Source organism: Sorghum bicolor, chromosome 7, assembly GCF_000003195.3.
Source record: "Sorghum bicolor cultivar BTx623 chromosome 7, Sorghum_bicolor_NCBIv3, whole genome shotgun sequence".
Lineage (NCBI taxonomy): Eukaryota > Viridiplantae > Streptophyta > Magnoliopsida > Poales > Poaceae > Sorghum > Sorghum bicolor.
The window spans coordinates 12,094,407-12,119,571 of record NC_012876.2 but is presented as its reverse complement, the minus strand read 5'-3'; the positions used below and the strand labels follow the sequence as shown (position 1 = coordinate 12,119,571).

The following is a 25,165-nucleotide window of genomic DNA, read 5'->3' as shown; positions in this document are numbered from 1 at the left end:
TAAGTTAGCATGCATTAGTAATTTTGTTTTAATACACCTAGTAGCATATTTATTTCTCTTAGCATATTAATACAAAATACAAACAAATATTTACTGCTTTAATTACTACATCATAAATACCAAGCCCCATGTGAATAAACTTATGGTAACCCCTTAGGAATATTTACTGTGGTGCCATAAAAATAGCATTCATATTTAAATTCCTACATCATAAATAGAAAATTCAAAAATAAGAGAAAATTGAAATCCTGTTTAAATTAGACAACAATAAAACTAGCTCATAAAGGAGATTAATTACTTTTTGGCTGACCGCTAACCCATTAACAAATTTGAGCCTCGAGTTTTGGTTTCTCTTTGTGGACAGTATTTATGTAGGAATAACATCATAGTAAGGAGAGAGTCTATCAGTGGCACCCACCAAGTCCGCTACTGGTTAGCTCACTCTAAAAGACATCTACACCAAGTATTGCAACCATCCAGCTTGGGGCAGGAGCATCCCCTAGTTATCAGGTAATTATACCTAAGTGATTTTAAGTCTATATAGTCATAAAAATACCAAAAATATGTGGGCACATGAAGGTCCATAGGTCATAGAGTCTTTTTTGTGAGTTTATAATAAGTTAAGTGTCAGAGTCTGTTTAGAGTCAGTCTAAACTAGAGCTAAACAAAAATTAATGAACATTAAAATTTTGTCTTGGAGATGATGAATAGTTGCTCTATTATAATTCTTTACAAGTACCTAGATTCCAATGTTAGATTCTCTCGAGTTTTGGACATGACTGTTTTAGTTTGAAGGTTTACTCTAAACCTGCAACTTGTGGAGTCATAAGTTTGAGCTAAGTCTAGGTAGTTGGTTGATATGATCATTGAAAGTCTGAGCTGCTATTTATCTTATTCCTAGCATTACTAAGTTTTGGAGATTTATTTTGAAAACCTGAAATTTACATGATGAGCTCTTGTATGACAAGTTTGAATTCCTACCAAAGCCATATATAATATACATTTAGAGTTAGGAAAACTTTTGCACATTTATGTTGCTTGCTTTGCATTGAGTTTAGTCAACCTTTGTAGTATACCTTACGAGAGTCTTGTCATGCTTTTAAAACCAAGATCACGTACACACTCCAGTTCACATATGCATTATTCCTACACCGGGAGTAAACACCAACATAAACCATACCCATAGGATAAAGCCCATCATTAAAGCCCTAAGTTCTTACTGTTACCTCTTTGATCATTTATTGTATTCAAAGGATACATGTGGCTATGCAAAAATATAAAAGAAAAAAAAAGGGGAGTAAAAGATGGACAAGTGTCCCAGTAATTAAAACAATGGGTACTAGATGCCCGCCTCCCTGAATAAAATAAAATAAAATAATAATAATAATAATAATAATAATAATAATAATAATAATAATAATAATAATAATAATAATAATAATAATAATAATAATAATAATAATAATAATAATAATGATAATAATAATAATAATGATAATAATAATAATAATAATGATAATGATAATAATAATAATAATAATAATAATAATAATAATAATAATAATAATAATAATAATAATAATAATAATAATAATAATAATAATAATAATAATAATAATAATAATAATAATAATAATAATAATAATAGTCCATGTCTTTCCTAAAAAGTTTCAATAGAGAGTTATTCCCAAAGAAATAGAAATTAGCCACAAATACCACAAATGCACCCATCCACCATATTGCATACACATGCACATCTTGGTTTGATTGTATGCCTCGATTCTCTATGGATCCATTAGTTGACTTTACAATACATGCATTACAAGTATGCCTATCCTTGTTATTGGCACTCATATAAGCTCGACTATATATATACCTTTAGCTATAGGAGGCATAACATCATTAATGCCTCAAGATAGAACCATAAATACCACATACATTGAGAGACTTGAGGGTGTCATACAATTAAGCTCTGAGTTTTATTCTGAAAACTTATAGAAAACTCTAGAATAATGGTTCTGCAAAGAATTTGAGACATAGTGCTTGACCTGATTGTGCTGTCTTCTGATTGCTCAAGACTCATGCAAAAGTTGTAAAGCCCCATGGTTAAGGGTAAAATGGATAGGTTTGAAGATTAGAGCAGTTATTGACTAATCCGGAGAAGAATCTTTGTTTAGGAGCATGTGTACTTGGAAAGAATGAAAACATTGTAGCAACTCTTGATCCAAATACATATACTGCTTAGGCTTGGTTTGCCAAGGGACTGGCAAAAGGTAAGCTTGGGGGAATTGTTGACGAACGATAACGTCAACTTTTATTAGAACTTTAAACCCGAAGGAGAACATGAAAACACACTAGTCTAGGGTTTAAACTGACAATTTCCATGAGTTTTGCATATTCTGTATTTTCTAGGGTCTATTTCTAGAAAAGCTGAAAAGAGGGATTCAAGTGCATATTTACCACAAAACTTACCCACCACGAAAAAGATCACGAACGGGACGAGGGAAGACTCTGGAAGACACCGGAAGAAACCGGGGGCCAAAGGCCGCCAGATGGGGCCGGCCAGCCCCACCATGGCGTTGGTCGGCGCCCCCCTGTTAGGGTTTTGGCCCCCCTTCTAGAAGCTTCCTCCACCGCCTCTGAGGAGTCATCTTGGCCCTTGGTTAAGTCGGTTTGATCCTGCGGCGCACGTCGATCCCATCGGGCTATAAATAAAGGGGCAGACCCCCCTCCCTGGAGGCATCAAGTCATTTGGAGATCCATTCATCAAGAGTTTTCTCTATTTCATCATAGCCTCTCTAGTTCATAGTTTTATCCTAGTTAGATTAGAAGTAGAAGACTTCTAGTTCTTCAGCGGGATCCGGAGCCCCTGGTGTCTGTCTGGAGCGCGAAGTTCGGTATAGCTCTAGTACCTTTCTCTTATTGTATTCAATATTATGATTCCGGCAACATTGTTCTTAATCTCTTATATATTCTTAATTGCAATATTTACCCAATCAATTGGTGGGTAGATGGTAGACAATATGTAGACGTGGTGTCTAGATATCTTGTTTATCTGCGAGGGCACCCTGATGTGCCGGGTCGTGTGGTAGTCCGGGTAGGTGACAGCTGCCTTGGTTCCTCTGTAGTCCACCCCCCGTACGTAGCGCAAGCTTGGGCGCGGTCGCGAAGGAGGTGACAGTTGCATCTTAAATCCTCATTAGTTGATGCCTCTTTACATGTGATTATGATATAGGGTTGACTTAACAATGATTTCTAGATGTAATTACACTAATTAGAGTTATTCATTGACGTAGTTATAGAATTACCCTAGTATTTATTTCTGAGTTTATCCAATGGCTAGCTATTACTATGACTAGAAGAGCTCTGATATTTATCTATTTATGATGACCGATCATTATTTATCTTATATCTTTTATCAAGTGACGTATCCCTGTTATGAGTAGGTTTCTAGTTATGGTTACCGTTCGCATGAATAGTATAAGTTATAGTTATAAGTCCTACATATATACCTTCCCTGTGGATATGATATTTAAAACCCTCGGGTAAAATGTGACATTGTTACGATATCTGTGTGCTTGCGGATAATCTTACTTAAATCTTATTTAAAAGGAGTGCAGTTAATTTATACCAACAATAACACTTGGAAACTAAAACTACCTCTTGAGATTAAAGTATTTTTGTGGTATTTGTATAAAGGAGTAATTCTAACAAAAGATAATCTAGCAAGGCATTGGCAAGGAGACAACAAATGTTGTTTCTGTTCATCGGAGGAGACTACAACATCTCCTATTTGATTGTCATTTTGCTAGATTTGTGTGGCGGATTATTCATGTTTCATTTAACATAACTCCTCCAACAAATGTACACAATCTTTTTACAAATTGGTTATTTGGGATGAATAGAAAATTGATACCTAAGATTCTTGTGGGTGCAGCTGCTTTTTGCTGGGTTATATGGTTAACCCAAAATGACTTAGTCTTTGACAAGATCCTAGCACCATCTTATTACAAGTTATCTTTAGGGGACTTATTCGATTAGATTTTGGTCCCTACTTCAGAAGGAGGATCACGAAATAATGATGATGGGATGCAGGAAAACTGAGACAGCTGTATTGGAGGTGTTTGCAAAAAACGTTGGAGATTCGTTAATAGAATTTTAGTTTAGATGTTACTTCAGAAGACTTTTCCTTCTTCCTTTGTGTTTCAAAGTTTTGTGTTTAAAATTGCTTGGACCTCTTTGCTTTAGTTTGTAATAAGAAACAACTCCATGCATTATTCGATGCAGAGACTGGGATATCAATATATTCTCTTTTCTAAAAAAGGTAGGCCTACTGGGTTAAGATGTGGATGTTTAGAGGTCAATTAAATTGTAGGCATTTATTGGTTGTTTGGTTTTTCTAAGGCCTGGCTTGGCCACGCGCTGGTTCCGCTCCGGTCACCTCCCTTCTTATTCTGTTCATTTCCTTTAGTCAAGTCATCATAAAGGCCTTGGACTGATTCCGAGAGAACGGATTTGAGATCCATTTTTATTCTAGGGCTGGCTTGGCTAGGCGCTGGTTTCGCTCCTGTCACCTTCCTTCATATCCTCGTCACTTTCTCCGGTCTTGTTCCTTCTCCACCACCAGCAACGAGTCTCGCCCTACCTCGCCATTGTGAGTGCCTTGCTCCACCTCCAGCCCTTTGTGCTTGCGCTGCCACCGTTTGCGCCCACCACGTGCCCTCACGAGTCGCGCCCATGGTTATCATGGATCCTGGAGGTCGAGGTCGACAACCGATGCTGGTGTTGGGGTCGGCATTGCCGAGGGAGGGTCGCGGGGGCCTTGGCGCCACAGTAGGAGAGCCGCTGGGTGCCTAGCATGACGACCACGGTGAGGAAGGTGTCTATAGTTGTGCTGTTGTTGATGGCGGTCATGGTGGCAACTTGCACTGGGGCGATTTTGATGGCTAAAGGCGAAGTGAGCAAACTAGGGAGATGTGCAGGGCGAGGCGAAGTTGCGTGCAAGAGGAATCGGGCGAAGGTGGCGTTGCGACGACGAATTTTGCCAATGCGTGAAGATTGCTAGCGGTGAAGTAGAGGGTGCTACTGTAGCGGCTCACGGCACATCTTCCTCTCTCCCGTTCTCTAGATTTTGCAAAACAACTTGATGATCGTCTTTAAGAAAAGTTGTTCATCGATCTAAGATCACTAACATTAACAATATTTAGCCAAGGGGTTCACGGCGCAATGGCAAAGTCCATTGGTTGGGGGGCTCCCACCCAGGGTTCAAATTCTGGGTGCGGCACTTTATTCTGGATTTATTCCAGGATTTTCCGGCGCTATGCATTAAGTGGTAGGCGACGTGCCCGTCGACAGCGAGGCGCCTGTGGTGACTTCGTGAACTTCAAGATTTGCCGGCTCAGTCCTTCGAAGGTGCTCATAGGGGTAGGGTTTGCGTACGTGTGTTCATAGGGGTGAGTGTACGTGCGTGTTGAGTGTCTGCGTTGACTTCGTGAACTTCAAGATTTGCCGGCTCAGTCCTTCGAAGGTGCTCATAGGGGTAGGGTTTGCGTACGTGTGTTCATAGGGGTGAGTGTACGTGCGTGTTGAGTGTCTGCGTTGTACTGTGTAATCTCAAAAAATACATTAACAATATTTATATAGTCAAATAAATGTATTATAAAAATATATTCAAAGATCTTTTTATAAGATTTGTAAAAAAAATATAGCATATTTGCGTCTCTAAATAAATGTATTATAAAAATTTAATCAAAAATCTATTTTGTAATACTAATTATATACTTCCTCCATTCCAAATTATAAGACGTTTGACTTTTTATTTTAAGTTTAATCACTCGTCTTATTTAAAAAATTTATGCAAATATAGTCAAATTAAAGTCATTCGTGAAGAATTTTGATTAATAAACCAAGTCATGATAAAAGAAGTGATATTTTACATAAATTTTTAAATAAGATAAGTAGTCAAAGTTGATGTCAAAAAAACAAACATTTTATAATTTAAGATGGATTGAGTACATATATGGTTAAACTTAAAGATAGTTGATTTTTTAGAAGCGAAAGCGACTTTTTTTTATGAAACCCAAAGCATTTGGTAACCCAAAGAGTAGGCACATGACAGTAGGGCCTTAGGTTATCCGGGATGGCACAGGATAGGATGACCCCGACTCTCGGAGGCTTCTCGGGATAGCGTATCAACTCGAGGCTTTTTATAAAAATTAGTAATTACTTATAAACTATTAAAGAAATTGAGTTCTTACAGGTGTCACTGTTCTATATTTTTTTGCCCTTTATGTCATTTTCTGTCAGATTTGGCTCTAACGGTGTCAAACCGCGAGGGTGAAAAAGTCAAAAATACCCTCCAGGCTGAATATGTAATTAATTTTTTTGAGCATCTTAATAATCTCAAATGAAAAAACTCAGAACTACAAAGTTGTAGATCTCGACAATATCTATAAGTTTTGTATAAAAATTATTTTCATTGAATTCCATACAAAAAAAAAGATATAATATGATATGATTAATATGTTTTAGAAAAAATATTATTTATACAAAATCAAATAGAAATATTTTTTATCTAAATATTGTAGATCTCGACAAGATCTATAACTTTCTAGTTTTGAGGTTTTTCATTTGAGATCGTTAAGATGCTTAAAACAATCAATTGAATTTAGACATAATGGTATTTTTTATTTTTCATACCTGCAGTTTAACACCGTTAGAGTCAAATCGGACGGAAATAGCGTGGAGGGTAAAAAAGTTCGAAACAATAGCACCTGTAAAAACTTAACTTTTTTAATAACTTATAAGTAATGATCAATTTTTATAATAACATACATATAAAAGCCTCTGTCACTTTCCTCTATCGTGGCCCAACCCGGCCCGCGAGATGCTATACGTCATCAATGCCTTTCCCTTCCCTCAAGTCCCCGGTGTGGTCAGCTGGAGTCACAGGGAAGAAGCGCATGCGCACGCCAATCGGCATCCACCAAAGATTCCCTTCGCCCAGTCGCCCCGCCCAGATCTCCCTCACTCGCACTCGCTCACCGCGCCCAATGGCATCCGCTGGCACCGGCGCCGGCGACGGCGCGGCGGCGCAGCCGAAGGCCGCAATCTCTCACGTAATCTTCGATATGGATGGCCTCCTCCTCGGTATCTCTATCTTCTCCATCCATGTTTTGTCGATCGGCGATGTTCATGTTCTTGGCCCCATCCCCCATTCCGTGACCGGAGTGCGCTGACGATCGTCGGTCTGTGGCGCGGGGTGCAGACACGGAGGGCTTCTACACGGAGGTCCAGGAGAAGATCCTGGCGAGGTACGGCAAGGTGTTCGACTGGTCGCTCAAGGCCAAGATGATGGGCAAGAAGGCGACCGAGTCCGCCCGCATCTTCGTCGACGAGTGCGGCCTCAACGGCCTGCTCACCCCCGAGGAGTTCCTCGAGGAGCGCGAGAGCATGCTCCAGGCGCTCTTCCCATCCTGCACCAAGCTGCCAGGTGAGCCAAACATGAACATGAACGCCTCTCAAAAGTTGTCCCTTTGTAGGATAACCATAGGTCTACCATTATGCATAATCGATTCGACAATACTGTACGATTGTACATTTGTACTCGAGAAGTGTTGACGATTACTTTGACCCACTGAATTTCTGGGAAATTATAGCTCAAAAAGGAACGGACTTGAGTTCTGAAGTTGATGTATTCAGATGTAATTCCATAGTTGCTCTGGCCATTTGCTTTCATCTTGCTAAATGTTGTCCTTCACAAGATACAGTCTTTGAATTCTTGTTTCATGTACCACCATGAAATCAAAGCGAGGAAGTGAACTTTAGGTGGAGGCACATTACGTGTTAAGTATTGTATCAATCAATGAATCAACAGAGTATTTTTTTGCACAGCATTTTCTGTGAACATATGAGTTAAACTTTCAGATATGTGATTTGACTTTATAGGTGATGCCAAACACAATTGACCATTTTGCGCTATCTTACATTTCATGGTCTGATATGATCTGTTGCATATGCACTTCAGCCAAAGGAAATTGCCATATTTTTCAAGATTTCAGACTATGGCCTTTTGCAATAGACACTTTTTTTTGTAATAATATCCCAGACCCAGTTTTGACTTTACGTTGTTCCTCTTAAGACAATCTCTTGGTGGTAAAATTACTGTTTCTTTAAGGGATGCCTTGACTGGTGGGGTGGGATATTTTGAAGAATAAAAGTCAACATTTTAGCATCATTGATCAAGTTGCTTTAATATAAGTACTAGCTTATGATGTGTTAAATGTATCTTGTTTCTTGCAGGAGTACTACGTTTGGTCCATCATCTTCATGCCAACGGAATACCAATGGCTGTTGCGACAGGGTAGGTTTCTTTACATCTGATCATCCATTTGGCATTTCCTCAATGGTCAATGCTCATCGTCTTTCCATGAATTAGAACCCTATTAATGTTTGTTTCTGGCTTGCTGTGGCTTACAGATCCCATAAACGTCATTTTGCACTAAAGACCCAGAACCACCAGGAAATGTTTGCCCTGATGCATCATGTTGTCATGGGTGATGATCCAGAGGTGAAGGCTGGTAAACCATCCCCTGATATTTTTCTTGCTGCAATGAGGAGGTTTGAGGTATTGGATTTGATCATATGGCAACAGCTGCAATTAGAATGTTCCTTTTGGATGCTGTCTGTGAGAATCTCTACTGATGCAACTGCATTGCATTTTTTTAGGGTGACATAGAACCCAGTAAGTGCTTAGTTTTTGAAGATGCTCCTGCTGGTGTAGCTGCAGCGAAAAATGCTGGAATGTAAGGGAGCTGTTATAGATACACGATTTTTTCAACCATTTGTACCTTCTTTTTTACTACAACTCTTGCTACTTCTACAGGTCTGCAGTGATGGTCCCAGATCCAAGGCTGGATGTTTCATATCAAAAAGGAGCTGACCAAGTTCTCAGTTCATTGTTGGACTTCAAACCTACCGAATGGGGCTTACCGGCATTTAGCATTTAAAGAGTAGACAAATTCCATACAAAGATTGGAAAACTCCAGTGAAGAAGAATGTGAGATACTTGAATACTAACTGCGTGGATAATACAAATTCCATTAGATGTTGCTCAAGACAAATTTCATAAGATGTTGATCAAGCATTCTTGTCGCCTCTTAACTATGTGGCACCAAATTACTTTATATGACTTAGTTCCTTCCAATAAGAGTGTCCCCGTCACAGCAGTACTTCCTCATGCATATCTTGGTTTTCATTACTTGTGTCTATGTCGACATGCAGGAGCACAAGATATTACTATTATACAAGACTCTGTTGCGTTCACATTGATCTAGCGCAGGTATTTTCAATCAAGTTAAACCATCAAACAATCTAAAAGGCATGTTACAATATCCCAGCATTGTGACAACCTACATTTTTTTCAAACTTAAACATTGCCATTTACCAAACTATATCGACATGCTGTGAAAATATGTGGACTGCTGCAGACTAGTCTTATTACAAACTACTTATCCATCCCAAATGATAAGTCGTTTGACTTTTGACACCAAGTTTGACCATTTGTACAATTTTTTTTTTTTGTCATGGCTTGGTTTATTAATAAAAGTTCTACAAGAATGACTTAAATTTGACTTTATTTGCACAAATTTTTTGAATAAAACGAGTGGTCAAACTTGAAATAAAAAAAGTCAAACATCTTATAATTTGGAATGGAGGGAGTACAAAAGATCATCCCGCATTCACAAATTTGCTATTGATGTTGATATATACATCATTAATTTTGACATATACATTTGAGGAATGCACGAGTACTACAGCAGTGCGCAACGGAACTCTACACATCACAGGTGACAAACTGAATTCCTGGTAGACACCGGCACGAGAAAGGCTTGTCCCTGCCCTACTTCTGCCCAATTCGCCACACCTTGTACTTTGAGGGAAAAAAAAGAAGGAAAAAAAATAGCCCCTAGTACTAGTAGCATCCGTAGATAGCAGCGTGTGCCGCAGCTTCAACCCCCAATGCCAGACTCCCATTAGTGTCGTTACAGTCAGCTGGAGTCAACATCAAAACCAGCCAAAAAATATAAATATATTAGTTCGTTTGCCAAGAGAGTATCAAACTCGAAGATTAAAAAATATCAGGACAACAGGCAAGTATTGCATAACACACCATGTACAAATTTACACTTGCTTCCGCAACGTCAGCCTACCGCCAATACTGAGCCCATCTATGGATGGTCTCAACCATTTGAGGGAACAGAGCACTGACACTTTCATTGATAAGATCCTGGAAGAAATGTATAGCCTCCTCATCGTCCAGATCCAACCGGAATTTCTCCTGAAGCTGATCGACGACGCACCACACAAACAAAGAGGAACATGTCACTTGAGTTTTTTACTGCTCTTTGGGAGCTCACAAGCTCCTGAGCTCGTAAATAACAAATTTACCTTGAGACCTCCGCTTTCATCAGCAGAGATATCTGGAATGCCTGATCGTTCCATCAGCTTGAATAGATTCAAGATGAGACTGCTGGACTTTCTTAGAATGTTGTATGCTTCACAACAGTAGGACTTGAATCTTGTATAATATTGGCTGAAACACAAAAGCAAGTTTTGACAGTGCATATCCATCGGGCAAATGAGTGAAAGTGCAAATACTTGACGAAATTGTTCTACTAATTACCTTTCTGCACCACCCATGGCCTCAACCATTTCTTTACACAGTTTCATCGGTGGTGGAAATGGCTTTGGGTCTCGACCCAGGATAAAAGCAAAGTCAACATGAAAAAGGCGTCCATCATCAGTTAGAAGAAGATTATCCAGATGCCTAGAGAGTAGAGAAAGGAAAAAAATGTTATTACTGTTAAATTTGCATTTCTATATGTAGTATTGTTGTCCATGTTCAATGTGGGTAACTTCATCTATCAAGAGAAAGAGGATGTAAAAACATTGCTACAGAATGTCTTGATCATGAAAAAACTTCTATTAAAGCATGATGAGCACTACAATACTTGAATATTAATTGGCAATACTGTGAAGTTATTTATGTACAGATCTACATATTTTCATGCCTTGACAATCATCACAAAAGAAACAAATGAAGCAAACACATAAATAAGTTCAGAGCCTCGTCCTAGCTTCCTGATCATAATATTGTAATAACTCCTTGGTATGTTACATTACATAGAGCAGAAAACAAACTCGAAGGTTACTATCAAAGAGGTGCTTGAAACCAGAAGGTGTTAAGAAGACAAACCTGTCTCCAACCCCCAATATATATGTGATGACAGAGTAACCGGCGCAGCTTTTTATGAATGTCTCCAAACATTGAGCTGTTATACCAAAAGGACCATCCTCATCAGGATGGAACTTCTGTAGGTAACTTGTAATACTGCGATGTTCTGATAGAATCTGGGAACATGCTACTTAAATCAACATAGCTATCTTTATGAAGTTTGTAGAAATAAAGAGTACTAATAAACTGAAAATATAGGAAGCTTCATTGCAGTGGAAAGAACATTTGGCATTTGGCAACAAGAGCTTCCACTACCAAGTTACCTGTGCGAGAGAACTGGAAGGAATAAATTCAAGCATCCCTTCATCTTGTCCAGTTGCAAGAACTCGGTATGGAGTAAGGTGCAAATCTAGATTTTCTAATTTGAGTAACCGGTCCATCAAAGAAACCGTTTGAATAACCTATAATCATACAGAAACAATTAGCCATGATTCTCTTTCTCCTACTCGAGTCATCTAAATGGACATCCTTGAAATGTTACACATGCAACATATTATAGCTCACAATGTTTCATCACATTCAATTAAAGTGTCAAATAAGAAACTGATAAATAATAATCACTCGTTCAGACTTCAGAATAGCAGGAAGCAGAACCGAAGTAATGAGGGTGATACTGTGTACAGACTGGAACTAAAGTAAACCATTCAATAGCATATGTAAAGCAACATTGATTACTTACCAACTGATCTTGCCGGAGGTCATCTCCCTTTTTGTAAATAATCTTGGATGTTACCCCATTTGCTGTTTTAAATGTCAGGCGCAAAGGGTTCAAGGCACTTCTAAATATAGATGATTCTTGAGGCACAACTCCTGTTAGGAGAAGAGTTGGTGCTAATGGTGAACGAATTGGCTGGAACAAGTTCAAATGAACAAGTTAGTTATAGCTATGAAGTAAAGTTAATCTGTGATCATATTTTTTAGCACTAAAAAACAATATGGATTTACCTCATCAAAGTTTGTAAGCTCGCTGAAAACTCCTGATAATAGCTGCCTTAATTTTTCAATTTTCTTTTGTGCACTACCTCTTACATTTCTTACATCCTTCATAATAGAACACAATTGAGCAGTGAGGTCAGTCTGCCGGGTTAAACTCTGCCACAGTCGAAACCCATCTTCATCCCCATCCTCCCTACCAACCAACTGTTAAGAACAGAAACAACAACATATAAAAATATAAACACTGCAAAGTTACAGACAGGCAATGAAAGAACCAAGAAGATTGTGAAAAAGGAAGAAAACCGTACTTTCATCATACTATTTTCAAGCATGTCATATGTGCCATAATATCGTCTTGCATATGCAGGACTGTGAAGCTCAACTAATATATACCACCGGAGGAAGCTAGCAATTTCAATGTTTGACAAAGCTGCAATGGAGTGGGGGAAAAAAGATCAAAACACTGCCAATAGTTCTCTACAGAAACAGTTTCGTGATGACATAAACAACATAAGTTGATAAAAGGTCTCCAGGTAAAATTTTTCCACAATCCATGCAAACTTTGTGGTGACCCCAAAGTTTACAATGAATACTCAACAGTAATAAAATATTAAGTGTTTTGGTTGGATTGCAGTTAGTGCTAAAATAATTCAAAGTACAGCCATGGAAGTCTGGGTGATGTACACATGAAGGCACAAAATGACATTTTTCTCCTTTCAACAAACAAGTAGTATGTTACTTCGTCAAATTTTACAGTGATCAAATGTGGCAGATGAAGTTGTGAACACATATTTACATAGGTATTTAAACATACCACGGTTTACAAGAAAGAGTGCTAGACGGGACTTGTCAGATCTTTCAAACCGAAGAGCTTGCACTAACTGGAGTAAATAGCACTGTAATTCTTCATCATCAGCCCTTTCAAGTACGCTGACAGCATAACCACGAACCTTTGCACAAAAACAATTGTACAGAATAATGTCATGAGATAAAGCATATAGCCAGAGTCAGAGTCTAATTATTCAATATTCTTTAGGACATGAGATACTAAGATAATCATTTATATAACCTTAACTAATAAACATTTTGCCAGGAACAAAAAAAAAATATTACCAGTGCACAAACCTTTTGAAAATGAAAAAAGAAAAACAGGAAAGCCAACAAGAAGTCAAGAAAGAGGGCACATTAGACCATCTCACGTAAATGATACATATCTGGGATAAAAATTTACAGCTCAGTAGAATGCTGACAACACTTTACTGCAACAGCATTTTGGGTATCAAGTGAACAAGAAAACAAGGTGGATAGTAAATGGTTATAGTGTGCCAGATAAGCACCATGCAAATGCCTACAACTGCAATCCTACCTCCAACCCAGCCAAGAACCCACCGTCTCACTGCTTCCAGGTGCAGCTCTGTGTTAGGGTACAGGTAGGTGGATTGAATTTTAGGATCAGGATTAGAAGAATTGGGAAGGATTAGATCTGAATTGGAGAAGAGAGGAGGAATTTGATTTGAATGAATAACTGTCATGTCCCTCATGTTCCATAAAAAAACTTAACTTTTATACAACTTCATTGAGGCCTCTCTCTGATTTTCCCTTGTCTTAAATGACTACATCTGTAGACTAAAACCCCACAAATCACAAATCTTTTTCCTCGAGACGATGATTTTCAAGAATAAGAATAAACCAACACAATAAATATGATTTTAAGGAGGAGCAGCAGGCATTGTTCCAATAACACTGGAGAAAGAAGATAAATAGGCAACCTACTGCAAAACCTGAACAAAGAAATTTGCCGAAAGAATGTATTTCTTTCTGCTTGGTGATAGCAAATTGCCACGAAAAATTCCAGAAAAGAATGGTGTTGGGATTCAGGACTAATTCGCGTAACTAAACAAAGGGTGAAGAAGAAACATTTATATGTAATCTAATAGAAAAAAAACAAACAACTAAACAAAAGAAAACCAGAAACATGCACAAATAAAGGTGGCAGACAGCATACTTCGTCACTTTCAAAATCAGGTGAGAGAAGCTCTAGTGCATCAGCCACATCAATAATTTCCCACTTTCCAATCAACTCAACAGCTTGCTTAGCTTCCTGCAAAGCATTTTCACATTAAGGAAACAGATCATGCAGTGTTCACAGCTCCAAAAAAAATCAATACACTAGATTCCTTCCAGTATATATAATAAAAGAATTTGAGATGATGAAAAAATTTGACATCAAAGAAGCTAATTGCAGGTTTGCAGAACACTTTTATGTGCATCACTTAGTCCAGCCAGACCAAATATGTTACAAAACAAAAGCAGAACTTGCACATAGGGATTTCTTTTACTAACTTGGTTATCACTCCAATCCACTGAGCGAACGAATTTCGTTAGAGCTTTCTTCTCAGACATCAAAGAGAAACGAAACTTCCACACCAACTGCTTCTCATCCACTTCCAAAGTGCGTGTAGGAGGAAACTTAATAATTGTTTGTAGTAACCTACAAAGTAAGGACAAAATCAATCAGCTAGAAAACCACCAATTGTGCAAACTACTAACATAAACAACAGAATTCTGCTTCCAACATCTTATAATTCAGTCAGCTTATATATGAATGTGGTTGTCTCACAAGTTCATGACAGCATGTGAAACTAAAAGTCAGAAAATTCCTCACGAAAGATCATAAGTTGACAGAGGGGAAAAGGAGGAAAGAAAAAATAATGCATCTTTCACTTACTTTCGCTCATTTGAGCTTGGTTTTAGATCTCTATCAACTATCCCACGAGTTAAGCTCCTAGCAAGCTTTAACTGCTTGTGCTCAGATGGATTGGTTCGTCCAAGTTCTGGATCCCATACAGTAACCAGCTCGTTGGATAACGATACTGGGGCCGGTGTATAAAAATTTGCTCCAGATTCCTGCATGGACAAGTAACACTCAGCATTTCTCTGGCGAAGATAAAATTACACTTTCTATAACTTGCAAGCAGGAGAAGTCATTTATAGATAAATAAATATTATATGACTCAACAACTTCAAAATGTAAATTCCTCCAACTATGAAAGCAGCAGAAGACTATTCTAAACACACAAGGATCACCTTGTGCCAAAAAAAAATGCAGATCTATTTCACAAGAGTCATGTAGCTGCATAATGAGTTACAGGGGGGAAAAATTAGCTCAGTTCCATAACATATATGTATAACAAGGTGAGTACTATTAACCTGGAAGACAATTCTATGTTCGAAACTGCACAATTCAACAACCAGGCTAGGGTACAAATTTTCCTTCCTCTCACACTCTTTCTCCTTAGCTTTGTCCATAGCACTGAAGGCAAGACGATCAAGCCAATCAACATGTTGTATCTGCCCTCTCTCATACTTGTTAACAAGCCTTTCCAGACGCTCTATCTCACCCCTCTCATTCCTAGGAACCTACAAGTTACATAGGAAAAAAAAGGTAACTCCATCTTGAGGTAATAGAAATAAAAAAGAAATGCAGAGAATAGCTGAAAGAGAACTAAAACAGATGAATCCTGAGTTCAAGAAGAGTAAATCGGAGTGTTACTTTGCCAGGAGTTGTGGTGGGGACTCCTCCATCTGCCTCCATTTTGGGCCATAGCCGCAGCTTCTGTCTTCCTGTTTTAAGCTGCCTTTTGCTGTTGAAAAGAAATATGGTGGCTCCACCAACAATTGCAGGGTCCTCACCAGCTGAGACATCCCACACCTACATCAGAGATTAAAAAACATAGGAAGCTAAAACACAAGGAACATCATACAGGTGAGAACTACATAAACCATGCTGGGCACCAATGATCCTATGGACTGAACTTATCAACATGATACACCACATACTCATTGGCCATAGCAAAGTTACTTTCCTAATATAATGTGTTATCACTACCGTCATGTTATAATGAGGTCATCAAATTTGACTCATCATTATGGTGATCTCCAATAAAATTGACTGACAAAACATCATCCTATTTGTTTATTCAAGTTGCACTTAGAAATAGATCAACGCCTCCATTTAAATGAGAAGGTAAAACTTTCTACCAATAAAAAGAACTACACAACATATTGACTATAACCCATCTAGTGATATATTTTATCAGCTTAAAAATATGTGCTCAATTTTTTGAATCTTCATACTCACACGGAACCCCTCCACATGTCTGCTAAAAAACTATGTGTTTTGTGTAGAGCTGTTTTACCCTAGCTCTTGTACCCTTTTGTTTTTTAATGAAATGACATACAGCTCTCCTGCGTACTTTGAGGAAAAAAACAACTGACATGAGTGGTGTGCAAATCCAAGAAATATACCGTAAATGCAAGCTGTGAGAGGGATGTAAGGTCCCTGTATTTGGTACTTAGTGTTATGAGCTCATTCCAACAGTATTTCGGTCCTGAAGGTTCCAACCTAGCATGAGAAAAAAATGTGCATTAAAATTCCAAGAAACAGAACTGGTGAGTTTTGTCAATTGGCTGATATAATTATAGAATACATAAAAATTAAAATATTAAATATGTACCTTGTCTTTACAGGCAACCCAAATTGTATACCATCGATGTACAGCTTGCACTCAACAAACAGCTCTGGGACTTTTTGGTCGGTCAACAAGATATGCTCTGGAAATAGGAAATGTTGATAATTGTGAAATATATATATATGAAAGACAAAAGGGAAACACATATTAGTCATTTTAATTATTATGATGCATACTAGTGGACACAGGAAAGTTTTTTTTTTTTGGCAGCTGTCAAGGGCACTATAACTTAGGGTAGCTGGCCCTCGACTACGGAGTTCGTAGTCTCCTGCCGTTGTCTTCCGATCCGGGAGGTTATGCCCCTCTCGACGGCTCGGGCTTGAGAGCAATAGGGAGAGGTAGAAGATTAGGTTAAATTCTTGCTTAACCCTCAAACCAGCGTTTACAGAGTATATATATATATATATATGTATGGGGCCATCGGCCCATCCTACAGGAGCAACAAGCTCCTAGAATTAAGGATCTATAAAGGAAACTAATCAACTAGGAGATCAGCCGCCGATCTGGTCTTGCACCTGATGCGCGCCCTCGACGCGGCCCGCTCCTGTGTCCCCAGACCGGCGCACGTCTCTAGCCCGTCGTGTACGTGCATATGTACGACCGTACATGACATCTCTCCCCTCCTCGAGAGTCAGCTCGTCCGCGAGCTGGAACTGTGGAAAGCGCGCGGTGAAGGAGTCCAAATCTTCCCACGTGGCCGATGCTGCCGGTTCATTCTTCCAGTGGACCAGAATCTGACGAATGCCACGGGCGAGCCGAGCCTTGACGACGCGTTCGGGCTCCGGCACCGTGGCTCCATGGTGGACGGTAGGCAGTGGCGGTGGAGAAGACGGTGGAGCGCCAACCCAAGGCTTGAGCAGACCGACATGGAAAACATCGTGAAGACGGGCGCGAGGTGGCAGCTCCAGGCAAACGGCAACTTCATTGATCACTTCAACGACGCGGTAGGGCCCGAAGTAGAGCGGCTTGAGCTTGCCCGTCGCGGGAACGTCGAGGGAGGCGACTGGGCGGTGACGAAGGCGGAGCAGGACCCAGTCGCCCAGCTTGTAGGAGACCGCGCGGTGCAGCTTGTCGTAGTGCCGTTTCTGCGCGGTTTGCGCCTGCTCGAGCCGGTAGCGCACATCCTGGAGGAACTCGTCACGTTCCGCCATGGTCCTGGCGACGGCAGCAACCCGAGTCTCGCCCGGTTCATAAGACCGGATGCTGGGGGGATCGCGGCCGTAGACGATGCGGAAGGGCGTGTCGCGCAACGACGACTGGTAGGCTGTGTTGTATATGAATTCAGCCCACGGAAGCCATCGAAGCCACTGCCGAGGACGATCTCCTGTAAAACAACGCAAATACATAGTGATGACACGGTTAGCAGCCTCCGTTTGCCCATCAGACTGGGGGTGGAACGCCGTCGTCATATGCAGCTTAGTGCCCATGAGCCGCATGAGTTCAGTCCAAAACTTGGAGGTGAAAATGGGGTCCCGATCCGACACCATGGATTGAGGTATGCCATGGAGACGAACGATCTCGGCGAAGAAAGCTTGGGCCACCGATTCCGCTGAGTAGGGATGAGCCAGCGGGATGAAATGGGCGTATTTGCTCAGTCTGTCCACCACCGTTAAGATGACGGACTTGCCTCTGACCTTGGGGAGGGCCTCCATGAAGTCGAGACCAATGTCGCTCCACACCGCCGAGGGCACCGGCAGAGGCAGCAGTAACTCGGCCGGATGAAGATGCTCAGCCTTGTTGCGTTGGCACGTGGCGCACGCGCGCACGAAGTCTTGGACAATGGTGCGCATGCCGGGGAAGTGAACATCGCGACGGAGGCGATGCAACGTCCGCTGAACTCCCTCGTGACCGTCGTCGTGCACTGCAGCGAGGAGTTCCTGGATCAGTGGCGAGCCGGGGCTGAGGTAGACGCACCCGCCGTAGGTGAGGAGGCCGTCCCGCAGCGCCCACGGTCCCGCCCGTGCGCCTGCTGTGACCTCATCTCGGAGCGCCACGAGGGCGGGCTCACTCTGTTGGGCGTGCCGAAGCCGGTCGAAGAACTCGAAACGCGGGGTGGACAGAGCGAGCACCGCCCCGGTCGCGATGTCACAGTCCGCGTCGCGGCGAGAGAGAGCGTCGGCCACTGTATTCTGCACGCCCGGCTTGTATTCGACCTCAAAATCAAACCCGAGAAGCTTGCCCACCCAGTGGTGTTGGGGAATTGTAGCGAGGCGCTGATCGAGCAAGTATTTGAGGCTATAATGGTCGGTCTTCACCGTGAAACGTCGGCCCCAAAGGTATGGCCGCCAATGGTGGACGGCGTGCACCAGGCCGATCAGTTCCCGCTCGTATGCGGCGAGGGAACGGTGCCGTGGCGCCATGGTCTTGCTGAAGTACGCCAGGGGGTGCTTGTCTTGGAGCAGCACGGCGCCAAAGCCATGTGTGGAGGCGTCGCACTCCACGATGAAGGGGCGGGCGAAGTCCGGTAGCGCGAGTACTGGTGCCGTGGTCACGGCCGTCTTGAGTGCAGCGAAGGCGGCTGCTGCCTCCTCTGACCAGGAGAAGCCGTCCTTCTTCAGGAGCGCCGTCAGCGGGGCGGCTATAGCGCCATAGTTGAGGACGAAGCGACGATAGTAGCCCGCGAGGCCCAGGAAGCCGCGGACTGCGCGTGCCGAACGGGGGACCGGCCAGTCCAGGACGGCCTGCACCTTGGTCGGGTCCATGGCCACGCCGCGCTCGGAGATGATGTGGCCGAGGTAGGAGACCGAGCCAACGCCGAACGCGCACTTTGAGCGTTTGATGAAGAGGCGATGCCGACGGAGCTCGGTCAGGACGGCGCGGAGGTGGCACAGGTGATCCGCCCAAGTGCTGCTGTAAATGAGAATATCATCAAAGAAAACGAGCACAAACCGGCGAAGGAAAGGGCGCAGCACATCATTCATCAATGATTGGAATGTCGCCGGTGCGTTGCATAGACCAAACGGCATCACGAGGAATTCATATAAGCCGTCGTGCGTGCGGAACGCGGTCTTGTGGACATCCGCTGGCTTCATGCGAACTTGGTGGTAGCCGGAGCGGAGGTCAAGCTTGGTGAAGAAACGGACCCCTTTGAGCTCGTCTAGCAGCTCCTTGACCACTGGGATTGGGAAGGCATCTTTGACGGTGAGCGCGTTCAGCGCGCGGTAGTCGACGCAAAACCTCCACGAGCCGTCAGCTTTCTTGACGAGGAGGGCCGGAGACGAGAACGCGGAGTCACTTCGGCGGATGGTGCCTTGCTCCATCATGGAGGCGCACTGTCGCTCAAGCTCATCCTTGTGAGCGACGGGGTAGCGATAGGGCCGGACCGCCACCGGGGCTGCGCCGGGTTTCAGAACGATGGGGTGGTCGCGGCTGCGTGGCGGGGGAAGTCCCGATGGTTCGGCAAACACATCGCCGAACGAGTCCAGGAGACCCTCTAGGAGCGAGGCGTCCGTGGCCACGGCGTGGGCGATCGGCGTTGCGGGGCACGCCACCCCCGACCAACACACGGTCCGCCCTTCATGCCGGAAGGACAGAGTGTGGGTGACGACGTCCCAGGAGATGGTGTCCAGGGCGGCCATCCACTGAGTGCCCAGCACCATGTCATAGCCGGCGAGGGGCATGACGTATAAGTCGACGTCGAACGTCATGCCCTCGATGGAGATCGCAGCCCGCTTGAGAACGCCGGGGCAGTCCACCTTTTCTCCATTGGCGACGGTGGCCGTGAGTCGGGGTCGCGGGTGGATGGCGAGCCCGGTGCGGAGCGCCGCCTTGTCGCCAATGAAACTGTGCGTGGACCCCGTGTCCACTAAGGCGGTGAGCGTGGTGGCGCCCAGGGTGACCCGCAGCAAGATGGGGGTGCCCACAGCCACGCCCGCGACCGCGTGAAGGGAGAACACGGGAGCCTCCTGTGTCGTGTCGTCTGCGGCGCCCGCGGCGCCCACCTCGGCGTCGTCGATCTCGACGCCATCGACGAAAAAGATGCGCCGACAAAACCGGTTGTGTCCCCGGGTAAACGGCTCATTGCAGTTGAAACACAGACCGAGGCGACGGCGTTCGGCCATCTCGTCGGGCGTCAGGCGATGCTGCTGGCGGTTCTCGGCACGAGCCTGTTGAGCGGCTGCGGGCGGCGCCGGAAGTGCTAACAGCGGCCGGGGTGCCGGGAGCGCGGCGCGGGGCGCTGGTGGCGGCGGTCCCCGTGGCTGGGCACGAGGCGGCCGTTCGTTCTCCATCAGCTCCACCTGGCGGGCCAGGCTCATTGCTTCCGCGAGGGTCGTCGGATGATGGAGGCGGACGGCGTTGCTGAGCGGTGGCAATAGACCCCCAGTGAAGAGTTGGACACGTTGTGTCTCCTCGAGGCGACCCGCGCGGGGCAGCAGGGCTTGGAACCGGCTGGCGTATTCCTCCACGGTGCCAGTGCGACGACACTCGGCGAGCTCAAACATGGGCGCGGAACGAAGAGGCGGCCCGAACCGCACGTTGAGGAGCTCCTTGAAGTGGGTCCAGTTCGGGGTGTCGTCGTCGTCTTGAAGTTGGGTGAACCACAGCTGCGCGACCTCGTCAAGATGATACGAGGCGATGTGCACCTTCTCGTCCGGCGTGGTGCGGTGCTGGCGAAAGTAAGCGTCGCACTTGTTGAGGAAGAGCATGGGATCGGTCGTGCCATCGTAGCGGGGGAAATCCCACTTTTTATGCTTGGGGTGGAACTCCTGACCACGCCCACCGTCGTGACGGCGGTCGTCGCCCCCGCCCGAGGACGACTCGGTCTTCTCCTTCATGGCGGCCATGTCGGATTCCAGGGAGGACATCTTCGTCGACATGTGTTTGAGCATGTCCATGACTTCCGCAAGGGTTGGTTCGGCCATGCTGGGTGGAGCGCGTGCAGTGGAGGCGGCGGAGGTGGTTGGCGACGGCGGCGAGCTAGGGTCGGCAGATGGTGGGGGTGGCGGCGCAGCGGTGGAAGACGACGAGGATCGAGTGGATCGCGATACCAGGTTGTCAAGGGCACTATAACTTAGGGTAGCTGGCCCTCGACTACGGAGTTCGTAGTCTCCTGCCGTTGTCTTCCGATACGGGAGGTTATGCCCCTCTCGACGACTCGGGCTTGAGAGCAATAGGGAGAGGTAGAAGATTAGGTTAAATTCTTGCTTAACCCTCAAACCAGCGTTTACAGAGTATATATATATATATATATATATATATATATATGGGGCCATCGGCCCATCCTACAGGAGCAACAAGCTCCTAGAATTAAGGATCTATAAAGGAAACTAATCAACTAGGAGATCAGCCGCCGATCTGGTCTTGCACCTGATGCGCGCCCTCGACGCGGCCCGCTCCTGTGTCCCCAGACCGGCGCACGTCTCTAGCCCGTCGTGTACGTGCATATGTACGACCGTACATGACACAGCAGTATAGAACAAAGAAGTAAAAAGGTTTGCTTCTCCTGTGGGATAAAATACCGACTGGTATTCTCAAATAAGCAGGAAAGTTGCATATCATTGCATGAAGTAGAAGAAAACAGGTAATGTGGAGGATTGAAGATAAAAATTGAATTTGGGCATGTTTGGATCAGCTAGGGCTAGTTATTAGCTGAGACAAAAAAAAAGGCCAAATTAGCTAGGGTTGGCCAGCTAACAATTTAGTTGGAGGCTTCGCTAAAAAAAATTGGCCCACTTATTAGCCCCTGTTTGGATGGGCTATAGAGGTAATTTTTAGCTGGCTGACAATCGTATCTAAACAGGCACTTACAACCGAAAAGAGATCAGTGCTGTGTAATAACAGTGCAAAACAGTAAATCTGTGATGTTAGAAGTTACAAATCTGCAAATGACAATACAGGAATATTGGCTTCAGATCGCTGTTGGGGGCGAATTTGTTGAGTGAAAAACATTGGGGGAAAAAATGGGTTTTTGTAGCGGGTGGTAGCACGGCGAGCACATCAAAGCCGAATTAGCAAGCAAATTGAGGTGGAGAAGAGAGGGGGTCGTGATATACCTGCGTGGAGGACGCGGAAGGCGAGTGGGTGGCTGATGTCGCAGGACAAGAAGAACCGGAACTCGTTGCCGCCGCCGACCATCTTTTCGTGATGAAGAACTGAGATGTCGCGGGAGAGGAACTAGGGAAGGGATGATCGGATCAACAACGCTCAGAGCGACTGCGGTCGCTTGGTATGGATGACATGGGAAGGAAGATAACGCCGAGGGGAAGCCGCGGCGGACGGACGAGGCGGGCGAGGCGATTGCAGCAGAGGGCGACGAGGGTGAGGGCTAGCGGCTCTGCTGATCCCTCTTATTCTCCCTCCTTATTTCTGCGTGCGCAGGCGGCGGTAGAGACGACGAGGAGAGAGGCAGCGGCGGCGGCGGCGGAGCGCGACGGCGAGGAGACGGCGGTTGCGTGACTCCAGCGGCGAGGATTCGCTGGGTGTGGATGAAGAAAGCAGCTATGCCCGCTGGTGCCGGGTTCGACCCGAACCCGCTCCGGTACAACCGGAATCCTCTTGCTTTAGCAGCCCACCCGTTACAACTTGACAATGTAAAGGCATGATAGAGCCCAGCCCGTGTAGCCCGAAGAAACACGGCCCATTAGTAATGGCTAACGTTCCACAAAATCATCATCATCATCAGTCAGAGCTACAGAACACGTAACAATTCCAGTAATTAGATTTTGAAAAAGCATAACTGGACCGTGGCGAGAGGCAAGAGGTTTTTTTCTTTTCTTTTTTTCTATATAAGAGAGATTTATTAACTACTTGGAGTTTGGGATACAATTCTGTGTTACATGTTGCTCAACACAAGTCTGACACACTAAAACACCAACCTGCTGAGTAGGGATGAAAATGGTACGTCTAACCGTATCCGAGACCGTTCAAATTTGTATGTATCCGAGTTCGGATATTCAACATCGGATATTCAACATCTGACACTGTATCCGTATCCAAATACTCCAATCACGTATTTATAATATCAACATCCAATCGTATCCATCCGGCATGGCTCTCCAATCACATATTTATAATATTGACATCCAATCGTATGCTATCCGGCATGGCTGACACTATATATATTCGAATCCGACTAGAAATATGAAAACAAATGTAATATCAATAATATCTGTGTGTATCTCATCCGTTTTCATCCATACTGTTGAGTGTTTTGCTTCGTTTTGCCAATTGTGCGAGCTCACGAGGGTTTGGTTATGGCGTCATCGACGAGGTGGTGGCAACAATGATACTTTAAAATAAAATCTCTCCAGTATATCCCTACCTCGATAATGTTTGCATCAACGAAGGACTAATGAGAGTTTGGTCTATCAAATCTATTGATCTTCTTCAGATATTGGCAGTTGATGTGCTTATCAGATAAAGCAGGTGGTCGATTTTCGACGCGACGATCTCAACCTCTTCTTTCAGTCTATCCTACATTCCTACTACAAGGTCTTTTTTTAGAAAAAGGAATTTTTATTCCGGTCTCTGCAGGAGTTTTGCACACAACCAATTTTTATTACAAAAACAACCTCTAAAAAATCAAAAGCAAACAAAGGTAAAAATGATTGAACGCTAAGCGCTAAGCTTTTTCAGCGACGACTAAGGATGGCAACGGGGAATTCCCCGTCGGGGGATGGCTCCCCATCCCCGTCGCCGCGGGGACAAAATTTCCCCATCCCCATCCCCGTTAAGACCATCGGGGCTTGAGTTCGCCCCATCCCCGTCCCCGAGCGGGGAATTAATCCCCGCGGGGATCCCATCCCCGTTTCAACGACAGCCATATTCCATAGAAGAGTATAGCCAAAGCAAAAAAAAAAGTGCAGGAGAAGAACAAATTAAGCATCACGAAATTCCAATAGCTTCCAACACAAAAATGAAACCATTGCACAAGCATGTACATGCATCAGTAGTTCAACAAATCTTACATACATCATCGAACTCACAAATGGATCTAGCAGCACATAGATCTAGACAGCAGGAGCATCATTATACATACACCATTGCATTTATTACAGATGGATCTAGTAGCACACTCAACAGACCATGTGTTAGCAGCAAGTACCGCAAGGGATTAAATAAATGGAGTAAAGAATCGGAAGAACATATGGAAGAGTGGAGACCGTCCCTGTTGCTTGCTAGTTTTTGGCCGGATTTGAGCTGCCAACCGTCATAGTTCTCTCGGAACGTGCAGCACAGCAAGAGCAGGCTCCTGCTCAGTGGCAAGCCCGGCGGCTATGGCTATCAGATCCCATGCTCCTGCCCTGCCCCGGTGCACACAACGGCCAAGCAGTAAAGGGCCAGTGGAGATGTGCCTTGCGTGGATCAGTGGAAGCTAGAGCGGAGTGGAGAACTGGAGATTGGGAGAGGCGAGGAAAGAGGCAGAGCTGCGGAGGCTAGCGGTGCGTTTGTTGGCGGCTGC

At 44.0% G+C, this 25,165-nt stretch overlaps 2 protein-coding genes across 2 annotated transcripts; one reads left to right on the top strand and one right to left on the bottom strand.

Moving 5' to 3' along the window:
* Positions 6,880-9,242, top strand: LOC8073243 ((DL)-glycerol-3-phosphatase 2). Its single transcript, XM_002445232.2, is given in 8 exon segments — positions 6,880-6,978; positions 6,981-7,038; positions 7,040-7,149; positions 7,268-7,492; positions 8,302-8,362; positions 8,479-8,626; positions 8,728-8,804; positions 8,885-9,242. Coding segments are annotated over 8 exon segments (879 nt in total). The 5' UTR covers positions 6,880-6,902; the 3' UTR covers positions 9,009-9,242.
* LOC110436820 (phosphatidylinositol 3-kinase, root isoform) lies at positions 9,681-23,237 on the bottom strand. The gene is made up of 18 exons (XM_021464369.1): positions 22,758-23,237; positions 16,750-16,846; positions 16,541-16,637; positions 15,786-15,944; positions 15,443-15,652; positions 14,961-15,139; positions 14,576-14,723; positions 14,238-14,333; positions 13,047-13,182; positions 12,541-12,662; positions 12,242-12,436; positions 11,976-12,146; positions 11,560-11,697; positions 11,258-11,412; positions 10,685-10,828; positions 10,450-10,594; positions 10,172-10,345; positions 9,681-10,053 (listed from the first exon to the last, which is right to left on the bottom strand). The coding sequence occupies exons 1-17, from the start codon at positions 22,837-22,839 to the stop codon at positions 10,208-10,210; spliced, it is 2,412 nt and encodes an 803-aa protein (XP_021320044.1). The 5' UTR covers positions 22,840-23,237; the 3' UTR covers positions 9,681-10,053; positions 10,172-10,207.

Excerpts from the sequence above, each read along its gene's own strand:
- LOC110436820 (XM_021464369.1), bottom strand. The coding sequence starts at position 22,839 with ATGGTCGGCGGCGGCAACGAGTTCCGGTTCTTCTTGTCCTGCGACATC. Across the intron at positions 16,638-16,749 it reads GGGTTGCCTGTAAAGACAAG|GTTGGAACCTTCAGGACCGA; the intron begins GTACATATTTAA and ends TTCTCATGCTAG. Across the intron at positions 14,334-14,575 it reads TGGATTGGAGTGATAACCAA|GAAGCTAAGCAAGCTGTTGA; the intron begins GTTAGTAAAAGA and ends AATGCTTTGCAG.